General features: G+C 41.6%; 2 protein-coding genes across 6 annotated transcripts in view; both read left to right on the forward strand.

Annotated features, from left to right (window-relative positions):
* The first annotated feature begins 678 nt into the window (after positions 1-678).
* On the forward strand, positions 679-14,043 carry LOC109980750 (hepatocyte growth factor activator). 2 transcript variants are annotated; one of them, XM_065950242.1, is made up of 15 exons: positions 679-1,070; positions 1,172-1,235; positions 1,627-1,720; positions 3,783-3,856; positions 3,977-4,120; positions 4,667-4,798; positions 6,875-6,985; positions 7,373-7,547; positions 8,239-8,336; positions 9,079-9,120; positions 9,245-9,497; positions 10,445-10,584; positions 10,902-11,042; positions 12,941-13,083; positions 13,743-14,043. In XM_065950242.1, exons 1-15 carry the CDS (start codon positions 1,017-1,019, stop codon positions 13,914-13,916), a joined length of 1,839 nt encoding a protein of 612 aa, XP_065806314.1. In that variant the 5' UTR covers positions 679-1,016; the 3' UTR covers positions 13,917-14,043. The 2 variants fall into 2 exon arrangements, with proteins under 2 accessions (XP_065806314.1, XP_020484904.2); XM_020629248.3 differs by lacking the exon at positions 9,079-9,120 and having other exon boundaries at positions 680-1,070.
* A 792-nt stretch (positions 14,044-14,835) lies between these two features.
* The window catches only part of LOC109980727 (protein Dok-7), a 43,147-nt gene continuing 32,042 nt past the window's right edge, over positions 14,836-25,940 (forward strand). For 2 of the 4 annotated variants that reach the window (XM_029276424.2, XM_065950706.1), the window contains exons 1-4: positions 14,836-15,053; positions 15,170-15,215; positions 16,320-16,550; positions 21,052-21,252. In XM_029276424.2, the coding sequence (XP_029132257.2) occupies positions 15,000-15,053; positions 15,170-15,215; positions 16,320-16,550; positions 21,052-21,252 (532 nt within the window). In that variant the 5' untranslated portion in view covers positions 14,836-14,999. The remainder of the gene's footprint in view (positions 15,054-15,169; positions 15,216-16,319; positions 16,551-21,051; positions 21,253-25,940) is intronic. The other 2 variants (XM_029276427.2, XM_065950707.1) reach the window with 2 other exon arrangements.

Raw genomic sequence — 25,940 nt, forward strand, 5'->3', positions numbered from 1 at the left:
ACCAATTTCATTATTAATATCATAATAATTTATATGGCCTTTGTTGTCAGCCATGCTAAATGTTACTTTTTATCTCTGGGGATGGGCAACTTTGGTCACAGCAAGGGCCACATTCATTTAATTCTCACTGCCAGAGGGCCAAATTGTAGTATACAAAAATGATTACAATCAATTATGTCTCAAATTTAACTCAACATATACCAGTGATGAAATATTATTATGGACATACTTCTGGTTTTCATGATTTCATGGCAGATTTTGTCATGTTTTCTTCATGTTTCCAATTAATTGATGTGTAAAAATTGACCTGAGGGCCACGCTGAGGGTTGATTGGGGCCGCCAGTTGCCCACCCACCGCAGGTAACTTTAGCCTACTTGCACGATGCCATGCTTGTCCAAATGTTAGGCCATATATTTGTCAAATTATCTTATAATTTATTATTAGCCGTTAAAGTGCTAAGAGCAATATTTAGTTTTTTTTAGGAGACCGAAACTTTAAGCTTTTGATATATTTCTCATACATTTGTTTGTGGAGCTACATAAACTTAATTTACACATTTACATTTGTCAAAATAAATCAAATGTTCGAAAGAGAGGACTTCAAAATGTTTTACTCGACCAAGTCGCCAAACATCCAACAGGAGTGTTCACGTCATGGATCCCCGCGGCAGGACAAGGAGGGATATCCCGCTCCGGCCTGAGCCGCCCCCGCTCCTGCTCCAGCCTCTGGAAAGTTTGAAACTGTCCCATCTCCTCACCCTGACGATGAGAGGGGAAACACCAGCCGGGGCATGGGATGCCTCAGAGATAGACAAGCCTAATGACGCAACGGGTTTACTCAACACAGCTTGAAATAGTGAGGAACAGGATAATACTTGCAGGGTTTCCCACGTTTCCTATGACCAAAAGCAGGCTGAGGACTCGGAAACTGACAGATATAACGTGACAGGCGCACAGACTTTCATTCCGAGTTGAGGGTTTAAGCTCCTCCGGAAGCCAAGGACCAACAAACTTTCATGATGGCATACATTTTACTTGTTCTTCTGCCTTGTGTTTTCACTGCACGGACGGTAAGTTTAAACTGTCCTTCTCCCCTCTGCTTGTTATCTTTCACTATTTTTTGCGTGCGTAAAAAAAAACAAAAAAAAAAACGTCTCTTTCTCGATTTCAGCGCATGTTTGTCCCTGGGTATAAAACTGTCACCTCCACAGAGCCACAGGGAGAAATCCAGAAAGGTAAGTTTTACCTCTAACCTGTGTTTAGTGTTGAGGAAAACATGAGAGAGAGAGAGGGAGAGGGAGAGGGGTGGTGCACATTGTATACTGGCACTGAATGTGATATATTTTCAGCTGCAGAAAGTTGCTGGTGCAACATGCAGTAAATCTTCAGCATGTGTGCTTGTGAAGGTGTGCTACGCCTGCTTGATGTAGCCTATAATAACAGCATGATTTAGCTTTTCTGATGAGAGGATTGTGGATTTACTGTCCTCTGACCAGAGCCTTGGACAAAGTCAAAGGAGTCTTTGTCTGTGAGGTACAAGGGTGAAACTGCAAACAAAACAAAAAAAGATGTTTTAACACATTCTGATAATCATTAACAGATGTTTATTATTGCTATTTTTTGCAGTTCTTACTACAATGGGCAAAGAATGTAAATTCCCATTTCGCCAGGGAGGAAGGATTCATCATCACTGCATCACCGTCCTATCCTCAAGACCATGGTGAGTCCTCATTAGCCAAACCCTGTCTCGATTGACTGTTGTGGTTACACAAACAGACTCAAAAGAGTGTGTGTGTGTGTGTAATCAAGCAGAGATGAGTTGAAGGTGTTGGCCTCGTCATTTTTTGGATTTGTTCCGACTATAACTCACACACCACAGGTTTACACACCTATACAGACTGCAGATGTTACGTCAGGAACAGACACACTGGTATTTTTCCGTCATACAATGCAGTCATAATAGCTGTGATTAAGCTCGAGGGGCATTAATGCAGTGTTTAATTGTAGCTGCATATAATTACAGCCCGCTTTGATGAGGGATTCTTTCGCAACGGTGAAACATAATGACATCTTTAATGAGGTAATGAGCTAATTGGCTTGAAAAGAGCTGGTTATTGTACAACTGGTGGTGGGCTTTGTCAGGACTTGTGTGTCCTTGATAAGACTTTCATAAAAAAAGTGCAAAAAAACAAAAGTTATGAAATAAAAACCTCTCAATATATCCCAGATTTTTAACACCTTATTTCTTCATACGATTTATATTCAGGCTAAGTGAACAGCTGCCTCGGTTCAAAACCATCATGCCGCACTTTTTATTGCTTCAGATTGTGACACAGCAGCTACATCTTATTTTTATTAGAAGAAAAAAAAACAAAACCTGCATTGCTGAAGGGCTTTGACTGCTCAACCCTGGGAATGAAGACAAAAAAAGGGGTGGATGCCAGCAAGTTGGAGCAACATCAACGCTATTACATATGGCCCAATGTCTGTGGTCCACCTACACATAACGTTTCTTTGCAATGTGAGCCAGCATGTTCCTGCGATCTGCGTTTTCATATTCAGTGTCAAGACCGGGATGGCTTCATCTAATAGAGATTCCGAGATCCAGAGGCATGATGGTTTTTACTTTGATTCACTTAGCGGATGATTGACAGAGGAAGAGAGCGTCGGTGGGTTATTGTTTCCATTTTTTTTTTTCTTCTCATGATCAAACTGGAGTCAGAGTGTGCAGCATTTCAAAGACGGCGCAAGGTTCAGAGCAGCTTGGGAACATATTTTTAAAAAAAGTTAGGAGGCTGTGTAAAATTGAAATAAAAATAGACTGCGATGATTTATAAATGAAACACACCTGGTGGAACGTCTCTCTGTTAACAACATCAACATGTTCGTAACATGATTGGGTGGAAAAAGCCAGTGCATACACAAGTACGTCACTCATTCAGGCACTGAGTCATAAAAAAACACTGGATATGATGCACAAAGACTCGCAACACCATGGTTCCCAAAGATATTCTTTTTGATTTGCCATATGCATTAAAGAACACAGCGTTTCCAGCACGACCGGGCTCTTCATCTTCAGGTGCTGGGGACATAGTGGTGCGAGTCTTTGTGGGTCTCATAAAAAGGAGCGTCCCATAGAGACTGAGTTTGTCTGAGGTAAGGACGGAGCGTCCCATAGAGACTGAGTTTGTCTGAGGTAAGGACGGGGAGGGGTTCAACACTCTGAAATACCGTGCGGACAAAAAGAACAACACTGTAGGAACCATGTTCTAGAATCTGGGTATTTCATTTTCTTAAGTACATGACAGTATAATCATTAAAAGAGTCAAAGAATTAGAGGAAACATCTTTATGGATCTTCACTGCCTGGACTCAGGAACACTTCAGAAGCACTCTGAAGAGTCTAAATGTGAAATTTCTTTTTTGGAAATAATGGACACCACATCCTCCAGGCTAAAGAGGAAAGGAACCATCCAGCTTGTTATAAGTGCTCAGTTTCTAAAGCGTCAATGATACACCTTAAAAACAGGTCAATCAGATCAATCCCTGCTGACATTAGTCTGGACTACAGAGTCAAATAATCCATCAGCAGAAATCCTTTATTGCCATTTAGAAGACCTTCTCAGTGAATGCATCGTCCTCCATGGCTAAAAGAAGAAATACAAATGTAAAAAAATGACCAGCACTGATTATTGTCATATAGGTCTAACATAATATGATGAAATATGTGAGTCCAAGTGACTTCCTGGTTTCTGTGTAACATGCCTGTATCTCCGTCCCTAGGTGCTCCCTCACGCATAATTTTGATCGTGACCGGCAGTTTGGCTTCTGTGCGCGGCAGATAACTCGGCCAGACGGTGAGTGGAGTAAACACACGAGTACATTCAATCGGACTGAACAGCTTTCTATCATCTGACTCGTCTCTATTTGAATTGAAATGATCCACTCGCTGAGTCGGCTGTCGATTTGTGTTTCAGTTATTGTCCACACATCACGCAGAGTCACAGACCCGTGTCAGATGAGTCCGTGTCAGAACGGAGGCGTCTGCACGTTGATCCCTCCCGGACACTCGTTTGAGTGCGCCTGTCCTGAGCGCTTCAGCGGGAGACTCTGTGAGCAGAGTGAGTCGATGAATTATTATCATTAATATGAATGTATGAATAACACATACTGTATAATACCACATTTATTTGGTTCATTCGACCTTTGACCAGTGTTGAAATATGTTTCAAACTGTGGATAATCACATTTACTGGGTCAACCAAGAATCAAGAATCCAAGCCTCTGATTTATTTCATAACACTGTGTCAATCTCCTGACATCCTCAGAGGGACACAGGAGCCAGGAAATGATTCCCTGTAGACATTTCAAACAAGATTAAACAGACTGCAGAATGTTCCTCATGTGCAGGTGCTGTGAGTCATTTCCAACTCCACATTCAAACTCATCTCCGTTAATCACCTCCAACACAGTCCAATCGAAACACACACACGGAAACACACACAGGTATCCACTCTGGATGCAGCCTTCACACGGCTCAGCACACCGAACCCAGCTCTTCACGCTCCGACGAGCACTTCAGTCTCCTCTCACGTTTCAACATATCACTTTTTTTTTTTGTCTTCTCACGTCTTTTTTTTTTTTTTTTTTTTTCTCTCTTTTTCCAGAGAAGTGCTTTGAAACACTACACCTGCGCTATTATGACACCGGAGAGTCTTGGGGAAGGATTCACCTCCGTAATGTGGAACAGTGCACATGTGTGGCAGGGGAAATGGAGTGTGAAAGAGTGCGCTACACACGTAAGATGTGCTTTGTTCTTCTGCTGAAACTGTGTCTTCTCTTCAGTTTAATATGCACTTAGAAAGAGTGGCCTTGAAGAGAAGAAAAAAACTTCTTCAGGAGTTTTTGAATCCTCAAACTTTCTCTTTCATATCAGTCCTCAAATGACCAGGGACTCCCCTCCCAGCCCGGAGAAACACTTTTTATTCTTTGATCCCAGAGTTACAGGAGGAAGCTCTCCATGGAAGTGAAGGCAGATTATATGACTCAGTGTGACTCAGGAACACACCCCATGGGTCCGTAAGGTGCTTTTATCTCAGTGGGGGGCTGTTCGAATGCATTCAACAGATTCCCCGGCATAAAGGAGAGAATGGCAGTGGGCTGGTTTCGTGCTCCTTGATCCCGAAACTGTGTTTTTTGTTTTGTTTTGTCATGATGGTAGCGGCTTATCTTACAGTAGCCATGGGAGAAACATCCTCCCCTTCAGCGAAACCCGCCTAAATATCTTTTGAAATTCTACTCTCGTTTTTTTCCCCCGTTTTGCGCTGAGATCATTTTTTTTTTTTATCTTTTGGCTCATTCCAAAAGAAATATTCTTAAGATGACCTCAGCGCAGATGTGGCATCATTATTATCTGACCCTAACGCGTCGGTCTAATTTGTGTCGCTGGCGCTTTTTTGACCTCTTCTAAGCCTTTCACTCTTCATGCACCTTGGTAGTTGGTGAAGTTGTGCCAGAAAATCCTCTGCATCTGTGTTATCTGACAGGGAATATACAAAGAGGCAGATACACAATAAGTACATCCTAGCACAGGACCAGTTTGAACTACACATTTTAACTGGTAAAGAAATAAAAGGCCCACTACATGCTGGAGATATTACCTCGATGTACTGCATCGTCACCATATTAGAAAAGTAACTTGATCAATTCTGACTTATGTACATGACATACAAGGGATCGAATGTTGTTTTCTGACCTCAGAGTAACAAACACAATCCATGCATTATTTGTACCCGTTTTCCCATTCGGGGTCATGGGGTACTAGAGCCGATCCCAGCTGTCATTGGTCGAGAGGCGGGGTTACATCCTGGACTGTTTGCCAGTCAATCACAGGGCTGACATAAAGAGACAGACAACCAGCCACACTCACATTCACACCTATTTTAGATTCACCAATCGCGCAAACTCCACACAGAGAGGCTCCTGTCCAACGGGGATTTAAACCAGGAACCTCCTCGCTGACCACTGCACCATTCTGCAGAGGTTCTGTTAAAGAGTAACAGAAGAACAGAATACCATACAGAACAGACGCAATAGACAAAAACAGCAACAACAACAAAAAAAATAGATGTTGAAATGGCTACACGTTTCTTATGTACACAACCAGCAGACAAACTCCTGAAGGAAGTTTTGGGCACTTCAGCTGTCCCATTAGTCAGCTGCTCACTTTGCCTGTCTGTTGTTTTGCTGCTGGGCAGGTTGTGTACAGTCAGATTGTTTCAAATGAGCGGTAAAGTGTAACAATAAAGCTTTGGGCCCAAACAAACCAAAACTGAAAGATGCTGAAACACTTTGCGAGCGCTGTCAAAGCTGGGAAAGCATTGTGTGTAGGTTCATCAGTGCCAGCTATAAAACTGTGATTATACTTAAACCAGCAAGAAAAAAGATGATGCTGAAGAAGAAATGTTCTAAATAATAATAATAATAATAATGATGTATCAGAAGACAACGTGTGACAGTTGTTCACATTGAAGATCTTTACAAAGTTACATTTTCTCCTCAGCTTTTCACAGTTTATGCTTGTTGTTTGGCGGCAACTTTAATATTTTCTTCACTCTCATAGCTTTGTATGGGTGGATTTTTGGCTGCAGCAGGCAGCTGTTTTCAGCTCAAATATATAAAAACCACGCGTAAACATCTTTTCATCACTTAACATCAGACGGAACACAATGAGCAACCAGCTGGTGATCAAAGCGAAACTTTCCATTTTCAGCTTTTAGAGACCGAAAGAAAGTAAATGGGACTTAAGTGAATTACGGGTTGTATTGTATGTTCGGTCGAAATATGTGACGTGCTTTCTCTGTGTGTGTGTCCAGCGTGTCGTTCCAACCCTTGTCAGAATGACGGAACATGCCGGATGATCACATCCACGGGCAAAGAAGTGTGTAACTGCAGACGTGCGTACAGCGGGCCGTACTGCAGCTTTGGTGAGTGAGAGCAGGACGGGAACAGAGCTGGTGGTAGTTTTTATGTTGCAGCCTCGTGTACACATACATGTTCACACAGTGCATGCATGTTCACACACGTGTGAGTGTAAGAATAGTTGAATTAGTGGCGGCAGGTGAAGACACGCTGCTAAACTTGTACTAAGTCATGCTCCTGTTGTTGTAAAAGAGCACAAAGAGTTTTTTCCCCAAGACTTGTTCTGACTGATTCCAGTGTGAGGGGAAAGAAAATCTGCTCGTCTAAATGTTTGTCAGACTTCATTTGTATCGTTTACATCCCTGCAGAATCCAGACATGATTAAGACGTCGGTGTGTTTTTTTGTGTGTGTCTCGCCGCGTGCATTTGTGTGTGTGTGTGTGTGTGTGCAGAGCCGGAGACAGAATGCTATAACAGCAGGGGGAGAGATTACCGAGGGGTGGTGGGTACCACAGAGTCCGGCGCCCACTGTCTGCCCTGGAACTCAGACCTGCTGTATGACGAGCTCCATGTTGGCACCATGAGCTCGTCACCCCTAAAGGGCCTCGGGGAACATGCCTTCTGCAGGTGTGTGTGTGTGTGTGTGTGTGTGTGTGTTAAGACATCGTTCATTAGCCGTTAGCGTGCTAGATGTCTTGTAGCATCATGACCAAGCTTTCAGTTCAATTATTGCATTAAAACATTTTTTATCAAGGAGTTAAATAGCAAGGCTACCTTCTATTACACATTTCATTTGTTTCTACTTTGAAGCTGCAACATTCATTTCTTACCCTGGACTAGCAAAGCTGTCAGGTCGCCTTAAAACCAGCATTATGCATTAAAAACACACATGGAGAGTCCAGTCAGTGTTTGACTAAAAACCAGGTCTCATCTCCTCTACAATCTCTCATCTCCTTCACACTGCTTTCCTCAGTCTTTTTTTTTTTTTTTTGTTGTTGTTGCTATGACTACCCTGTAGACATATGGCACACCCAGAGCAAATGGTATGTGCTGCAAAATGACCAAAAGATCAAAGAAAAAAAGCCCATTTCAAGAGCACAAACACACGCTCGGACTGTCTTAACAGTTCAGAAACATTTGGAATTGGGGACTTAACTTAAAAGTAAAAAGTAGCATATTGCAGCTTTATTATTAAGTATTAAAAAAATAGACAATTTTCACAAATAATGGAGTATGCCGAGCTATATGCTGTGTTTATAAAAGTGGTGGCCCACCGACACACACACACACTCTGTCCTCCGTGTTGTTCTGCGTGCAGAAACCCAGATGGGGACAAGAAGCCGTGGTGCTACACCCTAAATGACGGCGCCATCTCCTGGGAGTACTGTGACGTCCCCTCCTGTGTCATGTCTGTGTGTGAGTAGAAAAGGCACAGAGGAGTTTTGCTTGAACTTGCTTTTTTTATTTGCTCCTGTTTATAAATTGTTGCCACCCGTCTTTTATTAACGTAATTCTTTCCATTAATAATTGCCCTTGGTTATTATTGGTTTTCATTTTCATTGAGCCTTTCTCCTATAATTGGCTTTTTTCAAGGGTGCCATTGAGCTCATCACAATAACGTGTGAAATGTTACATCTCTTTCTCGAGGCCACTCTCTGCATCACTCAATATCTCCAGCCTCCCAGCCTTGATTATATATCTCAGTCTGCGACACTTGTCGTCCGAGGAGCATTCAAAAACATCCAAACACCTCATTAAAACGCTTTAAATTAGAAAATCCAGTGTTTGTGAGGGAAACTGAGAGCGCGGAGAAAGCGGCTAATCTCAGCTGAGTCACGCTGCACCGGAGAGCTGAAGTCAGCCAAGTCAAATGTTTCTGTGGCAGAGATTTTTTTTCTTCTTCTTCTAAACGTGGGCTCAATGAGATAAGGGGAAATACGGTTCTGACTCATCCTGAGTCAACATGTCATGTCAGGTGGAGCCAAATGTTAATGTGCTGAGTAGGATTTGGCACAGTTGGGTGTCTGTCATGATGCCAGGGGCATGCACCACATCCACAAGCTTTTCCCATCTGCTGCACACTTATCCACATAATTATTAGCATGAGGTTGCACTGTGTCACTATTAAACTATAAATCCGCTTTTCTGCTTCTTGCAGGGTGGGATCATCCAGCTGCAAAATTGAAAATATTTAGAAGAGGTATTTAGGAAGTGTGTTGGTTTGTGTTGTAGCTGTTGTAGTGGTTTAGTCGTTTTGAGCTGTAGTCTAGTTCCAGAATTTGAGTTTGAAATGATGATGCACTTAAACCTGTTTTCTCTTACAGCTTCTGCTAGAAGGGTAATCCTGCCCGGCGTTAGAAAACTAAACCCCCCCAAAGCAGACAAAAAGCCTGTGTGTGGAAAAAAGCACAAGAAGAGGTTATCCATAGCCAGGGGGAGGATAATGGGAGGAAACTCGGCCCTGCCAGGGACTCACCCCTGGATGGCCGCCATTTACATCGGGCAGTTGGACTTCTGCGGAGGCACCCTGGTGTCTTCCTGCTGGGTCATCTCTGCGGCTCACTGCTTCTTCGGCAAGTATGTCATGGATGTTTTTTTTTTTGTGGCACTTTTAGTTGACTAACTTTTTTTTAATAAAGGGTGATTCATCGTTATGTTTGTGTCCTTGAGATCCATTTTATAGAAGCACTCACTTTGAGTCAACACATTGCCCTTCATAAAATATTCAAAGTTCAGTGAGACACCATATTTTCTCTTAATTGTTTTCTGACTGTTATTGCTGAACAAGAGGTCACTCCTCAGAAGGCATGTGATTCAAAGACCCCTTCAGCATCACAGCTTTACCAACACGCTAAATTTAGACAAGCGTTGCAGTTCGAGGAAAACCTAAAAATGTCCCATGCACAGGGGGCTGTTTACATTTTCCCCTTCTGATGTCAACAAACAGGCCTCTTGTCATTGTTCAAGTTCAAATATAATATGACTTCACAGTGGATGTCGTACACTGTAGTTTAACAGCCACTTTGTCTTCATAAAAGTGCAATTTGTAAAGGGTTCATTATATCATATCTGCAAGGCTTTCTTCTAAACACACTCGTAAAGCCAGGACGCTTTTAGTATCAGCTGGGATTTGATTCAGCTAATTAAAAAGTCCACAATGTTCATCACAGCCCACAGCACTGAAGTGATGAACATAATGAAGAACATACTGGAGATTTTGCTTTTATTAGCGTCTTTAAATTGGGTTTAAAATGGAAAAATGTTAAGTCCTCAGGGAAGCACAAATGTACAGATGATTATCACACAAATATGAACGGAAGATTTGAATCATTTTTTTGTGCACACATAGAGTTTTTAAGACCAATTAAAAGTCGTGATGGCCCAGGATTCAACCTGTAGGGACCCTCTACAGTGAAATGAAACTTGTAGTTTTTACGGTTACTTGGCTCTATACTCAAATGTTTTACATTTATGAGTGTGTGCTTAATGTGCAGTGTGCTGATAAAAAGTGTGTCTTCCTTCAGCCCCCTCAAGTCGCAGATTCGCGTGGTTCTCGGCCAGCAGCATTTCAATGGGACCGGCATCTACACCAGGACGTTCGGAGTGGAGGATTACATCTTTCCAAAACAGTTCTCTGTGTTTAATCCAACACTACATGACATTGGTAAGCACACACACACACACATACACACACAAACACATAAACCCACAAACCCACTGACTCACATAAACTAGAAGATCTGCTGTCCCCCTATCAGAAACTCACTTAAGACCCCGTTCTGTGTGCACAGCTGTGCGTCACCAAGCAGCTGTGTGTCCCTCCGCTCCCCCACGCAAACACACACACATTCTCATATACTTACACATACACACAGTTGGGTGTGGCAGTTTCATTGGCTAACGGAGCCTCAGAGTCTGCCACTTGTTTCATCATTTTAACTATGTCTTCCTCTTTGCCCCTATGTGCTTTTGTTGCCCCAGTTCTGATCAAACTGAAAAAGCAGGACGGGCGGTGTGTGAGGAGGACCCCGTTCATCAGGCCCATCTGTCTCCCAGACAAAAGCATGACGTTCCCTGATGACTACTGCTGCACTATAAGCGGCTGGGGACACATGTACGAGAGTGAGTGATGAGGAAATCATGGCAGTGTTGTATCATGATAACAGCTTTTTGAAATCAGAGACTGTAACAGGTCACACAGCTTATTTGGTTTTCAAAGTCCAACATCTTTATTTATGCTCCTGCTGTTAAAAACCTTACATTTTGAGTTTGACAAGCTCTTCCATTGTTTTTAGAGGCTACTAGCTAAATCCGGTTGTACCATAGGCTGTATATAAATATGGACAATACATATTCATCTCCTTCCTTTTTACATAATTAAAGCTAAAAGATCGTGCAATTGGCGCTAAATAATGTCTGTTGACATCATTTCGAGCCAAGACAAGCACAGAAGGGATTTGGCTGTAGGAGCCGCGGCATTGATGCCTGGCTCCCTCTAGTGAACCAAAGCACAAAGACCCCTCAGGTCTGTGCAGTCTACAACTGAACAAGTTCTTTTGTCCAATAACTTTTGTGGTAGTGTTAGTTACATTTCCTAACACAATTTCTTCTACCTTTCTAATCTTGTGATCACAACTCCGCAGGAACCGCATTTGCCAACAGAGCTGTCAATCGTGATGTTACATTCACTAATTTTCACATGAAATAACTACTTAAAATTAAACTCAAAAAAGTAATATTTAAGACATAAATAAGGACTTAGCATGTTAAAAAACTTTGTTTGAGAAAAATGTTTTTGACCTGTATTTTAAAAGTTTCCCCCATGTTCCATCTGTTCACACAGAGGAGGCGGGGTTTGTGACCTATACTGCAGCCAGTCACCAGGGGGAGCTCTAAATCTGTTGATCTCATTGTCGGAAGCTCTTGTGCTGGCCACTCTTTGTACAGTTTATGGATTGTAATATGGCAATAAAGAATGAACAGTGGAACGCCTCACCTTTTGTGAAGCTATAAGATTCAGAGCTCCCCCTGCTGACTGGCTGCAGTATTGGTCATAAACCCGCCGCCTCAGTGTTAACAGAAAGGATATGGGTAAAATTATAAAATCTAAATGCACATCAGATAAAATTTTCTCATACCTGGTTTTGTCATGGTAGTAAGTTATTACCAAGATCAATGGTGTACAAGTCATCTTTTTCTGTGTTGTTTCTTTTAAATTGGTTATTTGATGCTATTAAAAGCTGGCTCGGAGAAACGGCGAGAGAAAACATAATGAACGCTAACACAAGAGTCATTTCACTTTATAAAACTGGGAGAGTTTGAATGGAACTGCATGATGTCAATACCCTAGCTCTAGCCAATCCCTAAATTCACAATATGTCTGCGCCCGTCACTGGGATATTTTGGCTTCGTCCTCTTCTACAGGGGGATGCTGAGGCATGCTGTCCATTTGTATTCAGTCATAGTCTAGGCGCTGTGCCAATAAAATGTAGTGCTACTTGATTAAGAAATTACAACTAGTCATTATTAAAAAATCAAGAGTGACACAAGCTTAAGTAAAGCTTAGTAACTTTTAGTGGCAGTCCTTTGCAAATGGTGTTTGTGTTGTAAGTGCATGAACTGATTCTTGTGTTTCAGAGTTAGTGGTATGCCATCTTGCTGAGTGTGATGTCACTGATTATGCTAATGAAGTTATTTTTATTTGCTAAGTTTGACTAACATTTTTCTGTTTAACATTTTGTAAAATTATTGAGCTTATCTTACCTTTATCTTATTAACTGATCATGAAAACTCTGTTCATTATCAGAGTGCTAGTGTTTCCACTTCAGCTAGTTCAGTTAGCAACATAACTGTTTCAGCTAACATCTGACTTTATCAATGGGTGTTTGAATAACTTAAAAAGGTTAGAAATCTACAAGTAATGTTGGCAAATAACATGCAACTACGTGTTTTGGATGTTTTGAAGGAAAAGGTTTACCTTTATTTTGATTAAAATGAGTTATGTGTGCTTTGTTTGACAGAGGTGGAGGGTTACTCCAGTCTGCAGGAGGCGGGAGTCAGGCTGATCTCTCATGACTCTTGTAGGAAGCCAGATGTTTACGACAACCACGTCACTGCTGACATGATATGTGCTGGGCTAAACAACTGTGCAGACGCATGCCAGGTAGGAGAGCATTTTACTAAGACAGGCAATCATTATTGTTAGAAGTCTAGCCTTGTGTCCAAGTAGGGAAAAAATTAAAGCATCTAAATATAAGAATCTGACAGATTCAACCAGCGCTCTACTACAGGCTGGGGCTCTTTTTTAATGCAGTGTGAGATATTTGAGTTCAGGTTTGTGTTTTACTAAGTTTCTGTAAACCCATGGCTGTTAAAAGAGAAGAAGGTCCTTCTTAAGTCGAAGCAACAATAAATTAGCTTCGTTTGTCAGACAATCATAAATGTTTAAAGGTTGGAGGAACAGAAGTATTTTATTTTACATAATAGTACGGATCTGGAAGGGTCAATACCAGAAACAAGACCAATGCTATCAGTGTAATGGAGGGGCAATTAAGACTGTAGCAAGGAATCCCCAAATGGAAAGTACAATTAAAAGAACGCAGTGGTCTGAAAGCTGCAGAGACGTCCTCGGCCTGCTGTGTAAAAATGATTTGCGCTCCTTCTTTTCAAATTAAATGTCACTGTTTTATTTATTTCCCCTGTGGCTAGAGTTCAATTTGTAGTATTACATTTGGTTTCAAGTGTGTGACTCAGCTGTTTGTGTTGGTCCACTTTGATCTGTGCGTGTATGTTTATATGAGCGGATTGTATGTGTTTCCCCAGGGCGACTCAGGGGGCCCTCTGGCTTGTGCGAGGAATGATGTCAGCTTCCTGTATGGGATCATCAGCTGGGGGGAGGGCTGCGGCCGCACTGGAAAACCTGGTGTTTACACCAAAGTAGTGAACTATATCGACTGGATCAATTCAGTGATCAGACGCAAACCAAAGGCCTCATGATTAGACATTACCTGGACATTAGCTTTAATATATTAGATTTTGTATATTATTGTACTGTATTCTGTTTTTATTGTGTCTTTTTCTACTGTGAAACATGTTCTGACTGAATAAACCTTCACTGACTTGATAGATCTTTGAGTGACTAATTCAACACCAAAACAATCCCAAGTAGACATTTGTTTTGGAGAACTTTAAATCACTGGTATGAATCACTTCATCAACTTCAGGAGTTTTAACTGTTGATATAAGCAATAAGGATTTTTTTTTTTAGCTTTTTCAAAGTAAACGCATTATTAAAGTTGCATCTTCAGGTTTACTCACAGTACTAGCTTTTTTTTAGGAGCTCCACACTTTATAACTGAGAGTTAAAGAAAATATTAACCATGCAATGAATATACTAATGGTAAAACAGTAGGACAAAACATTTGCACATCCATATGCAGCTCTTTCAACAGGTATCTTTTTAATAAATCTTTTTTCAGTGTTTAAAACAACAAATTCCACCTCGAAGCTTTTCTGCTGCTTTTCTCATTTAAATTCAAACAGGCCTATATGTAAATTTCATTGGAATAAATTCTGTCAATGATGGTTAAACTTTTACAACACCCGCATGTATTTCAGACACATATGTATCCGACCACTTCCACGGTATATAATATATTGTTTTATTTATTTTTTTGCAACAAAATCCACACTTTTTAAATTGCATGTATCCGTGTCTTGTCTGTATTTCGAGAACGGGTGTTTATTCAGGTGCTCTATTATGTTCAGCACAACCATTTATTGTGTTGAAATGAGGTATCTGTGGTATGAGAATCATGTCACCTCGTTGTTTTCCCTGCAGCAGCGCAGCAGGTGGTGTAAACAGGCCCAGGTGGCAGCAGCATGGTCGGCTGGCTGGTGCACACAGACAGACAGACAGACAGACAGACACACAAACAGACAGACACACAGTGGTCATGCCATTTTCCATGTGCCTTGCTGGGGGCGAGTTAGCGCCCCACCAGCAGAGAGAGCAGCTATTTTGAAAGTGACCCCTCATTCAGGCAGCGACGGTGCAGCTGTCAGGAACCATGACTGAAGATGACGGATTCTGTTGTCGTGGAGGGATATGCCAGACTCAGAGATGGAAAAAAGGTGTTATGCTTCACTAAATTTGCTGACGGATATGAAGCAGATGTGGCTTATACTTCAGCGCACTTTCGTCCGTGCTTAAAAAGTTTCTCTCTGCTTTTGTTTTTTTTCTTCCACAGTGGAAAACTAGGTGGCTCGTTCTTCGCAAGCCGTCGCCTGTAGCAGGTAAGGAGCGCCGGCTTTCTGTGTTTTGATTTCGGGGTTATTATCTCCACTCCTGATACGCGGAGCCTTGTTGCATGCGTGTAAACAAATAAATGCGCATGTTGGCTGCGTCACAGTTGAGGAAGCTGGCATGCCGAACACATCAGGTGTCAGCCGTGTTTTTTTTCCGCGTTTCATGGACATTCATGACTTCATGGCTTGTTTTTGTGTATTCAGAAACTTGGGCCTCGAGTATGGGCTCCGATAAAGGGCCAAAAAGGTTTGAAACAAACATTGTAATAAGTTATGCAACGGTGTCATACCCTGTTTGTGTATTTCGCCCAGCCCATTTTAAGTATTTATCATGTCTACCTTCATTCTTGTTGTTGCTTACAGAGTTGTTGTTTTTTTTGTTTTTATCTTTTAAATACTTTGGAAATTTGTATTTTTTTCTTCCATAATTCATTTAGCTCTGTAGGCGTTTCTTTTTATTATAATACAAAACCACTGTTTTTGGAATGACCCATTTGTAAACATAATTTCACATGCTTCAAATCTTATGATTGACCCTTACTGATCCCCAACCTTACAGTGAATGTGCCGAAGAGGATAATGTAAGCCCTGCAGTATTTATAGATGCACCCTGAATATGCTCTTTGTAAATGTGACGGAAAGACAAGTCCTCTTGCCATTGACTTGTCTAAACCCTTGAATTCAACAGTGACCTCTGATCTTTTCGCATCATAAGTAATCTCCAGTTTTCACCGTGATGAAATAGCTATATTGTATTCAGAAATGTTTCTGTGGCATATCGGGTGGCCAGCTACAAATGCTCCACAGGTTGGACTGAGGATGAGTGCTGCTCATCTTCAGATCTTTGATGTCGGTGTTATCACAGCTGTCTGCGCTCATGCCTCGTGTTATTTGGGTTAAGAGGTGTGTGTGTGAAGGAGAGGGATGCACACACACACACACACAGAGACATGAACACACACACACACACACACACAGCGACTGACTTGTTTTGTCAGTTGACACCGATTGTTTGACGTTGCCAAAAGACCTCAGGAGTGTTTCAGAATACATCTCATAAGTGAGTAACTGTCTCTCTGTTTATGTTTCCAGACTGCCTTGTGCTGCTGGTTTTTAAAGACAAGTCCGAAAAAGCTCAGGGCAACAAGGAGAGGGCCAGTGTCACCTTGGAGGAGATCTGTGGTCTGGAATTGGGACAGTGCTATGAGGGCGTGACTTTTACTCTGGCCATCCTCTGCCTGAACCAGGCCGCGCTGCTGGGCTTTGACAACAGGGAGGCGCTGCAGGCGTGGGACGTTCGCCTGCGATACAGCCTTGGAGAAGGTGAGAAGGAAAACAATGCTTTGGTGCGAGGGATGGGTACTGAAAACTGGTACTTCTTGGTACTGGCACATGTTTGACGCTGACAGTGCTGCTCATTGAAACAGTGCTCTTCCCGGTATTTACGTTAACGCTCTTAATTTAATGCAGGGCTAAGCGGAATAGTCAATTACTTACAGTTAGTTTGGATTAACAAGCTGCGGCTGACTTTAGAGGCACGCTCCTCGGTTTCAAATCAACTTCAGTAATCAGAACATCAGAAGGATGTGTGTGTCGACCTCGCCCCTCAGTGTGTCAGTGTGCTGAGGCTCAGCTGAGAGGAGACTTCAGTGTTCGATAAGTATGAGTAAAATAATTCAAGGAAAGATCAAAAATAAAAGCATTTTACTGGACAGAGACGCTTAACACATCAGTGTTTTACAGTGTGATAGGACTTAAGGTACATTAAGGAGAGTGCAGGGAAACGGTCTGTGTTTACTGTTTCATACTTTATTGCAACACCACACATCTACACTACCAACATGTTGGCTTGTTCTGTGTGTGGCTGTCCAATAGTGTTTGTGTCAGCCGTTTCCGGTCACCTACTGATCCATCGGTGCACCTTTAATCCTGATCTCAATAGCAATCACAATAATCGTGATTGTGATTTTTGTCATACTTAAGCGGCCCTACGACCACCCTGCTTCATACAGAGGAAAAACTAGTAGTTGAGTCCAAGAGAGAAACAAAGAGGTAAGAGTTCATAACCAGATAGTCAGGTTTCGATCGACAGGTCATTGATGACCATTTGGTGAACATTTTTGAAAAACAGTTCTCCAGCTCTGGGGATGGTTTGAAAAACAGTAGATCTCATAAACAGACATAAGTTCCAATAATATAAAAAGTGAATCTCTGTAAACCTTTGTCTGTCATGTTCATCATTGACTACCATGAGAATGATGACACTTAGAATCTGCTACGTTGAGAAATCGCTGATGTGTCTAGGAAGAATAATCAACTGCAGGTTGGCTGCAACAGCAGAACTTTGTCCCCCTGGGGTTTTACTTTTTGATTAAGTAACAGTCCATAAGCTCTGGACAAATGACCTTCCAGTCCTGCCAGAGGAATATTTCCAGAGACCTGACTTATCAAAGCCCTGCAGGTTCAACAGAAGAGTTTAGAATTCAGTCCTGTGTTTCACCTGTAGGAAAACAGGATGAGAGCTTTGCTGCAGCAGTTTTTAAACTTCATGATTTATTGAAGAAACGGAACAATGTGATAGAGAGGTCCAGCTGGGAAAGCCAAGTGGAAGTTAAGGTTACAAGAACATCATTTAGAAATATTTCAAAGATTGCAGAAACAAGAACATAACGTATCAAAGATTCATGAACTGATGAAAATAAACTTTAACATCCCACAATGAGGGAGCCATGTATCTGCAAGCAAGTTTTTTACATAATAAGATTTTTTTATTTTTCCGTTGAGGGTATGAATGTTTTTCTCAACTGCTTTGGGCCTTTCAGAGTTCTCGAATAAAAACAAAAACAAGTTGTCATCCATATTTTGAACATCAAAAGCAGTATGATAAAAAGTGTGATAAAACAGTTTTAATGAAGATGCAACACCGCACACATCACGAGAGCCAGAGGGAAAGTTCAATGTGTTTTATTCTGTTTCATTTGATAAAGTTGTGTGATAATTTGATGATTACACTTATGAAACATCAAATCTAAAAAGTGATATCTTATCCCCTAAAAACTACAAAAAGGTCCTCGACCTGAAACCTATGACTTTGTAATGTAGAGGACATATTCATATATTACAATAAATTAAGTTAAAGTAGAGATACACTGACCCAGTGCATGTGGAAAGGGGAATTAACAAACCAGCTGTTCTTGGTAAATTTAAGTTATTGTTACAAAAGGAAGGAAAATTGTGTAAACTTAACAAATTCAAATGTAACAGAAATGACCCTGAGGGTTCTTTTTGAATCCATGACCAAACATAACAAAGAGAACTCTAACGGGAGTTGAAACACTTACCCTTCCTATCGTGACACCCAAATGAAAACTAACCTGTCTTCAGTAAACAACCTAAACTAGAACAAGTAAACCTGGAAACTCAAAGTGAAATATTACTTGGCACAGTCCAGATAAGGAATGTTTGCCTAGTTAGCTGACTGAGAAGCAAGTGAACACAATCAAAAAAACAAGAAGCACAGAGGTGAGTCCAACAAAGTGGTGCAATGGATGCAGAGGTGGCCAAGATCTTATGGTGTTAGTCAACAGGTGCTCTCTAATTTGTCACACACACACACACACACACACAAGTGAGGGGGCGTGTGGCAGCCGTAACATACACAAAGCAGGTAACAACATGCAGACTTTAAAAGGTCAGGAATCTGAATAAGTCCAACTATTGTGTTATAAATTCAATCCACATTTTTCATTTTGTTTGCATCTCAGTGCTCTACACATCTCAGATATCAAACTCTTTGTAAATTCATAGCCAGGCGTGACGAGTGCGTTTGATCGACATGTATACAGCGTGGATCTGCAGTTATGTAAGTGTTGAGCTATAGGAGCTATAAATAACACAGTACAGTACAACTGCAGGCCGGAGTCCAGAACTCACTAACGACAGTGTGATGAGACGTGATAGTGAGGATAAGGACATGGTGCTAAAGACAAATTACATCGCAGTTGTTCCTTCCAAACTGGCATGTGTTTTGTAGAGGCCTCGTTAAAAGTGTGTGTGTGTGTGTGTGTGTGCATGTGCATGTGTGGTCCAGTGCTTAATGACACTGAGTGGTGTGTGTCCAAGCCGGCTGAAATGTCACCTGCCAGCCCGGGCTGAGGGCCACAGTGCACCGCAGAGCCTTTGTTTGTGACAGTGTATGAATCTTTCTCAACCTGAGTGATGACTTGTTGCAGCTCGCAGACATTTCCTCACGATCCCCCTCCATCAATCTCACCTGGTGAAGTTTGTTCCGAGAAGTGTTTGTTTAAGCGCTGCAGGGGGGAAAAAAAAAACCCTCAAGTGATTGGGCTACGTTCAACAAACTCCCAGGCAGAAACCCAAATGTAGTGCGCATGCTTGATTAAATGTCCCGCTTTGTTGTCTTATAAGGAACAACAAAAGGACTCCAATCACACAGATGTTTGAGACAGCTTTTGATTGATTGCATTGGGCGTCAGATCTAAGCCTGTTTCATTCTCTTGTGTGCAGCTGTTTCTCCTTTTTTATTGGTGATTGAAATGGAAACGGAGCTGAAGTCACAGATGTGTGAGGAACACTGTGTTTTCTATCCAGTTTATCCCCAGGCTGCTCAGATGAAGATTGTGCAGCCCTCACAATGAACCTTATATCTCCACGTACACGTCAACCGGCTCCAATGGTGCATTCACATATTCCACATCTTTAGAAAAACGCTCAAGTCGACGATTTACACCATAACTGAAGAGACGTTTGTCAGACAAGCGCATAAAAATCACAAAGGACCGCCTCAAATTTATATTCTCAACCTCGGTCACACCGCTGAACAAGCAATGAGCTAAACCTGCCTCCCAGCTGAACCAGAACTATGCACAGTATTCTAGCCTCTAGCCTTTAGCCTTAACAGCCTGTCCTAACAGCATGCAATGAGAGTGAGTGTCAGCGACAAAATCAGCGTGATTCAATTGTTTACTATTGGAACGTCCTGAATGCCCGCCAGTGACGCAGCGCAAAGCAGTGCGACGCGGCACACCAATGCCCCGTTTCTATTTTCCCGCTATGCCATGTTTGTAGACAGACGAGGATGGAGGGGTTTTTAAGGCACTGGCACTCACGTTTCGTACTCAACAGAGCTTGTTAGCTTGTTTTTTAAAGTGCATATCACTTTGCATTAATCATTTCCTCATTCTAATTAATATGTTGAGCTATGACTTGTGTCAACACCCGATAATTATTTTCCTGGCTTATCACGAGCCGTTTATCGATGAGCCTCTGAGTGTTGTGATTCAACAGTCAGCTGCTCATCAATTCAAAGCACCACCCTTCTGTTTGTCCGCCTTCATTACAAAAGCATGAGATGTTATATTGTTATACTGGCGTTCACAGAGCAGAGATTTAAATATTCAACGGATGCAGTGAGGACAGCTCCAGTGTGATCGATGCGACATCCAACGCTCGTTAATAATGTTAGGACACGGTCTCAAAGTCTTTTATACTGTATTTATTATGTTTCTCAATGAGGCATATTGAAGAACGTTATTTATTCAACTATATTTTCTGGTTTCTAGTTTCCAGTCTTGTGTGTTGATTTGTTGTAATGGTGCATCATGTTGCAGTGCAGTACATTTACTTTGCAGTATTGCACGAGGCAAATTTTCCCTCTTGGACAATAAAGTACATGTGCAGTTAGTCTAGATTAGCATAAAGAGAAGAGAAAAAGAGGGAACAGCTATCTTTACTGTGTCTTAGGTTTTAAGACTTGGCCTGTCTTTTGTTTTTACACTTCTTTTTTTCTTCTTCATTGATTTAGTTCACAGATTCAGTGTTGGAGTGTTACCAGGGACTAAGTTGGAGAGTGGACCTGCAACTCTTCATTTGTGCAACAACTTGCTGGCTCTGGCCCGGGATGTCCCTCCTGTCATCGTCGGACACTGGAACCTTCCAGACCTGCGCAGATATGGACCTGTACCCAACGGGTTTGTGTTTGAGGGAGGAACAAGATGTGGATACTGTAAGTGAATCGTCTCTTCTGTTGTTGTTTTTGTTTAGTGCAGGAACATTGGCCCTGTAGCTATTATGATGCTGCTAAAACTGGTGTTTGGTGCTTTGCAGACGGTCCCTAAAGGCATGGAGATAATTAGTTATTAGTCTGAAACAGCGCACTGTGTGTTTTGGAAGCATGCTTGTGAACTGAAAGAACCATAAAAAGGTCTGTTAAGAGATTTGAAACCACAAACAATGAGGCTTTGGAATGAAATCATCAAAAGCAAAATGGAGAAGCAAATTTTCAAAGCAAAAGTTAAATAAAAGAAAAGACAGTACTTAAAATCCTGTGTAACGGCTGGGAATTCAAACCAAATGTGTGTTTGAGGAAGCAGTAACACTAGCACAGACATCAAACACGCATTCCATCATCTCATGACAAGAGAGTCTCTTGAGTAAAATTGGGCTGCATCATTAGAGATTAATAGCTCGTAACATCACAATGGGAGCTGTGTTCTGCTTATGTCTTTTTCAAAGAGACTAAATAAACACCGGCTGTGATTCCAGATGATTCATTTGTTGCTTTCATGCAGCAGTGTCTGTGGAAGAGAGGCTCCTTACCAGCACAATGATGACTGAACAGATTAGAAAAGGGCAAAGTGGATACCTCTCCACCTAGTCAGCACTTTGTTGCCTTTGGTTTCTGTTTGTGGTTTAACTTTGTTTCAATTCAGGGAATGCAACAGTCTCAAATCATGTTTCAGAGAAGGGTTACTAAAACCATTTTACACCAATGGCCTTGGGACTGAGGTGGGTTCAGTTGTAGATCTGCGGCTGCACAGGTGAAGCCTATAGCAACACATCGACTTTCTGGAATTTGTATCAAGCTGTGGAGATTTAAAAAAAAACATACTTTAAAGAAAAATATCTGGGCTAGTTTCCTGTTGATCACAGCAGAACCACCTGCCCCGGAGAAAGAGAACCCAGGTTGTGATTTTTAGATGATGGAGCACTCCCAACTTTGTTGTGACTGTTTAGGAGAGTCATGAAGTGTATCAACATGGACAGACCCCGTGCACTCAGCCGGGTCCATTCATGATGGCAGCACGGCTGCTTGAGGTATTTTTGGTAGCTTTTGAGAAGACTCATCTCTGGTCTTTGGGGGCTAATAAATATTATTTAATCATCACATTGACTGATGTACTGGCTGATATCAGATCCTACTTTTTTAAGCAATTGGCCTATCAGAGGCATGTATTTGAATGTTATTCTAACAATTTTAGGGCTTTAGTCAACCAAAGAAAACTTGGTCGACTGGAATTACATCTGTACAGATGTTAGCCTGTCTTTAGATCAATCTAATAAGTGACAGTGTAGTCAGTGAACCCTGGCTTCAAATTAACATAACAAGCTTTTTGCAGCACCTCGGGGGGGAAAACCCAAACTTGCATCCTCATGTGTAACGTCTCCAGATCGTCTCCACAGATGTGGATGAAGTGTCGAGTCACAGACAGCCCCAGGCTTATTTAACCACTGATTATATTAATAAACAGACTGAATGTACTGATACTTTATTTCTAAAGTCATACAGAGGTGGAAATGTTTTGCTGATCTCTGGAAAGTTTGGGTATGACGTGATCTCTGATCAATACTGCAGTGCAGTTACCACCTGGTCTCAGCAGATGTTTTCTGCTCCACTCTTAACTGTGTGTAGCCGTTAGCCACACTGTTTGTGAATTAGAGTACTTTATTTTGCAGTGGGCACTGTAAGGCGACAGTTTCCCCTTAACGACTGCTTCTAGGCACATTTAAAGGGATACTTCACCCGTTGAAACATGAATCTGTATTGACATTGGGTCATATATGTTGTAGAAATGTGAAATACATTTTGAAGTTGGTGCCTTCTTCGCCGAGAAAAGGCAGAAAGTGTCTTTTTGGCTCATGTGGATGAAAGACACCAAATCCAGCAGCCGAAACACAAGACCGGCCTGTCGGCAGCAGCCGTCTCGCCGCTGTATTTATATTTTTTCGCCATTATCAGCTTTCTCCATAGAGCCTGTTGGCATAGCTTCCAAGCAATATAACGGACGTTAAGTTTCGATTCTGGGAGTGAGTTCCCACCCTCTGATCTGCGATTGGTCTGTAGCTTCAGTGGTCGAAAATATGAGGAACTAGTGTTGTAGTTTCACCACGCTAACCGCAACAGCTTCCAGTGATGCAAAAATCGTCATTTTGCGTCACTGGAAGCTGCTTTTCAGACCCATCTCAGGGGAAAATCAGGGCAGGATTTACGACCATTCAAAAATACTACCAGGTTTCTAATGATACAAAGCTTAATGCAAATGGGTGAAGTATCCCTTTAAATACCTGCAACCAGCACCGGTGCACAGAGGTCTGTCTTTAACTTCCTGTGTGCGTGTGTGTTGTGTGTATAAGCCAAGTTCTGTGCAGAAAAAACATTTTATTAAAATATAATGATTATGTATAAGTATAACAAGTAATAATATTACGTGCAATATTACTTAAACTTCCCTTTAGCTCTCTCTCTCTCTCTCTCTCTCTCTCTCTCTCTTAATTTTATGGATAAAAGCGGCCAGGAAATATGCTGGGAAGCCGTTAATATACCTCTGCGGGTCGTCTGTTTGGGAAACACTGGTGCACAATCATCAAGGTTGCCAGCGGCTGCATAGTTTATGATGCTCTATGTGCCTTCACTCTCTTCTACAAAGAGAGAGTCCAAAGTCGTTACAGCTGTTTTGACTTTCTTGTTTATACACCCATATGATTAATAAAATGGAAAGACAAAAATAAAATATATATTTAAATGGTTTCATTCATAATCAATGTTGCTTTCTAACACAATATAACTCGAAAATAAAATACATCCAGTTTTTTCCAACCCCTGCAAATAGGCCCGATGGATGAAGCTCATCTTCCAATAGTAACGTAACGTAAGTAACGCGTGCGATTTTCTGACCAATGAGATTTTGGTCGGACGAGAGCTCATTGACCAACCGACTGAAGGATGTTGGCACAAACTTCACTCCTTGTTTTGAAAGAACTTGACAGAGATTTGGCCTCATTTCCCAGAGTACAGCCTCCGGCTTTGAACAACTGTTGTTTGAATCATGTTGTTGAAAGAATCTGAATGCCTTTTGCTTATGAAGTTAAACAGTCACATATGGGTGTGATATTAATATGAATCGTGTTTGGATTTCATCATCTGCTTGGCCCTTGGTGGTGTGAGTACAATGAATCCAAATATGATTAATTAAGCTGATATATTTGGCTGTTATTGGTGATTTGATTTACCCACATGAGTAATGGGAAGCATATGATGTAAACGGCTGCAAACCTATTTTTTCCTCTTTGCTCTGGTGTGTTGTTTTGCTTTGCTCTGACTTGGTGGATTGTGTTTTAGAAAAAAAAAAAAAAAAAACCCATCTGCTTCATGACAACAAGACACCCGCTGCAGGAAACGATTCAGTTTGTGCACGATCACTCCTGCTGTGACCAAAATTCAGCATGATGCATCACTCCAGGGAAGATGTTTTTGAGAAACACGAGTTCTACCTGAGCTATGCTAGAACCCTCCGAGCTGTGTGTGTCCCGGTGATAAGGTAAACCCCAGTTTAAATCTTGGAAAACAAACCATCAGAGCAGATCCCTCCAGGTTTGTGGACACATGACACATGACGATCCAGCTGGAAACATGACTCCGAAAAATGTCATGTGTGATTTATTTAGTTTCATTAACCCTTTAACATTCAGCTCTCGCATTCATTGAAAGTAATCAGAAACAACTTGTACCAAAATAAGAGAAAAAAGGAAATGTGTGTGTGTAAGTAAACATGAAGGTGCATCTAAATGTGTGTTGAAGGGCGTGCATTCCTGTGACATGTAATCTCTCTGCACAGTTTATCCACAGCACAGGGAGAAGGAGTGCAACGCTGTCAGACCTCTCACTTCTGGTTAAAGCAGCTGTGGAACCGTCTGCTGCTCTGTGTGACCTTTTTGTCCCTGTGCTCGTTGGTCCTTTCTCTTACAGGCTTCTCGTTTTTGAGTCTGAACTGAACGCCAAGGCGTTTATAATGAGTGTCCTTTGACAGTTTACTGTATGCATTGTTCAAATAAAACACAATACAGTTAACACTACTACGGATGACTGTGGCTCAGTTGGTAGAGTCGGTCGTCTCTCAACAGGAAGGTCAGGGGTTCGATCCCCAGCTCCTGCTGCCACTTGTTCGATGTGTCCTTTGGCAAGACACTTAACTCCAAGTTTCTCCCGCTGCGTCGTCAACGGTGTATGAATGTGCATTAATGGGATTAGTTACTTTCTGATGGACATTTACAAAGTGACCTCTGCCGTCAGTGTGTGGATGAGTAGGTGTGACATGTGGTGTAAAAGAGCTCTGAGTAGTCAGAAGACTAGAAAAAGTGCTATACAAGCTCAAGTCTATTTACAATTTATTATTTATCTGAAGGACGGAAAAAACATAAATAACTAAGAAAAACAGGATTAATACTTTGCTAAACCTGATAGGAACATTTCACTGTTTCAACTGTGAAGACCCTCATGAGTCACCAAAGAATGACAACAGAAACATGTAGCCGGGGAAGGAAATAGAATGAAAACCATCTTTACCAAACCAAATATCCCTTAAGGATAATCATTAACGGACTTGATGAACGATTCATAACTAAAACAATTTAGGT

This window comes from Labrus bergylta, chromosome 22, assembly GCF_963930695.1.
Source record: "Labrus bergylta chromosome 22, fLabBer1.1, whole genome shotgun sequence".
In the NCBI taxonomy this organism is placed as follows: Eukaryota; Metazoa; Chordata; class Actinopteri; order Labriformes; family Labridae; genus Labrus; species Labrus bergylta.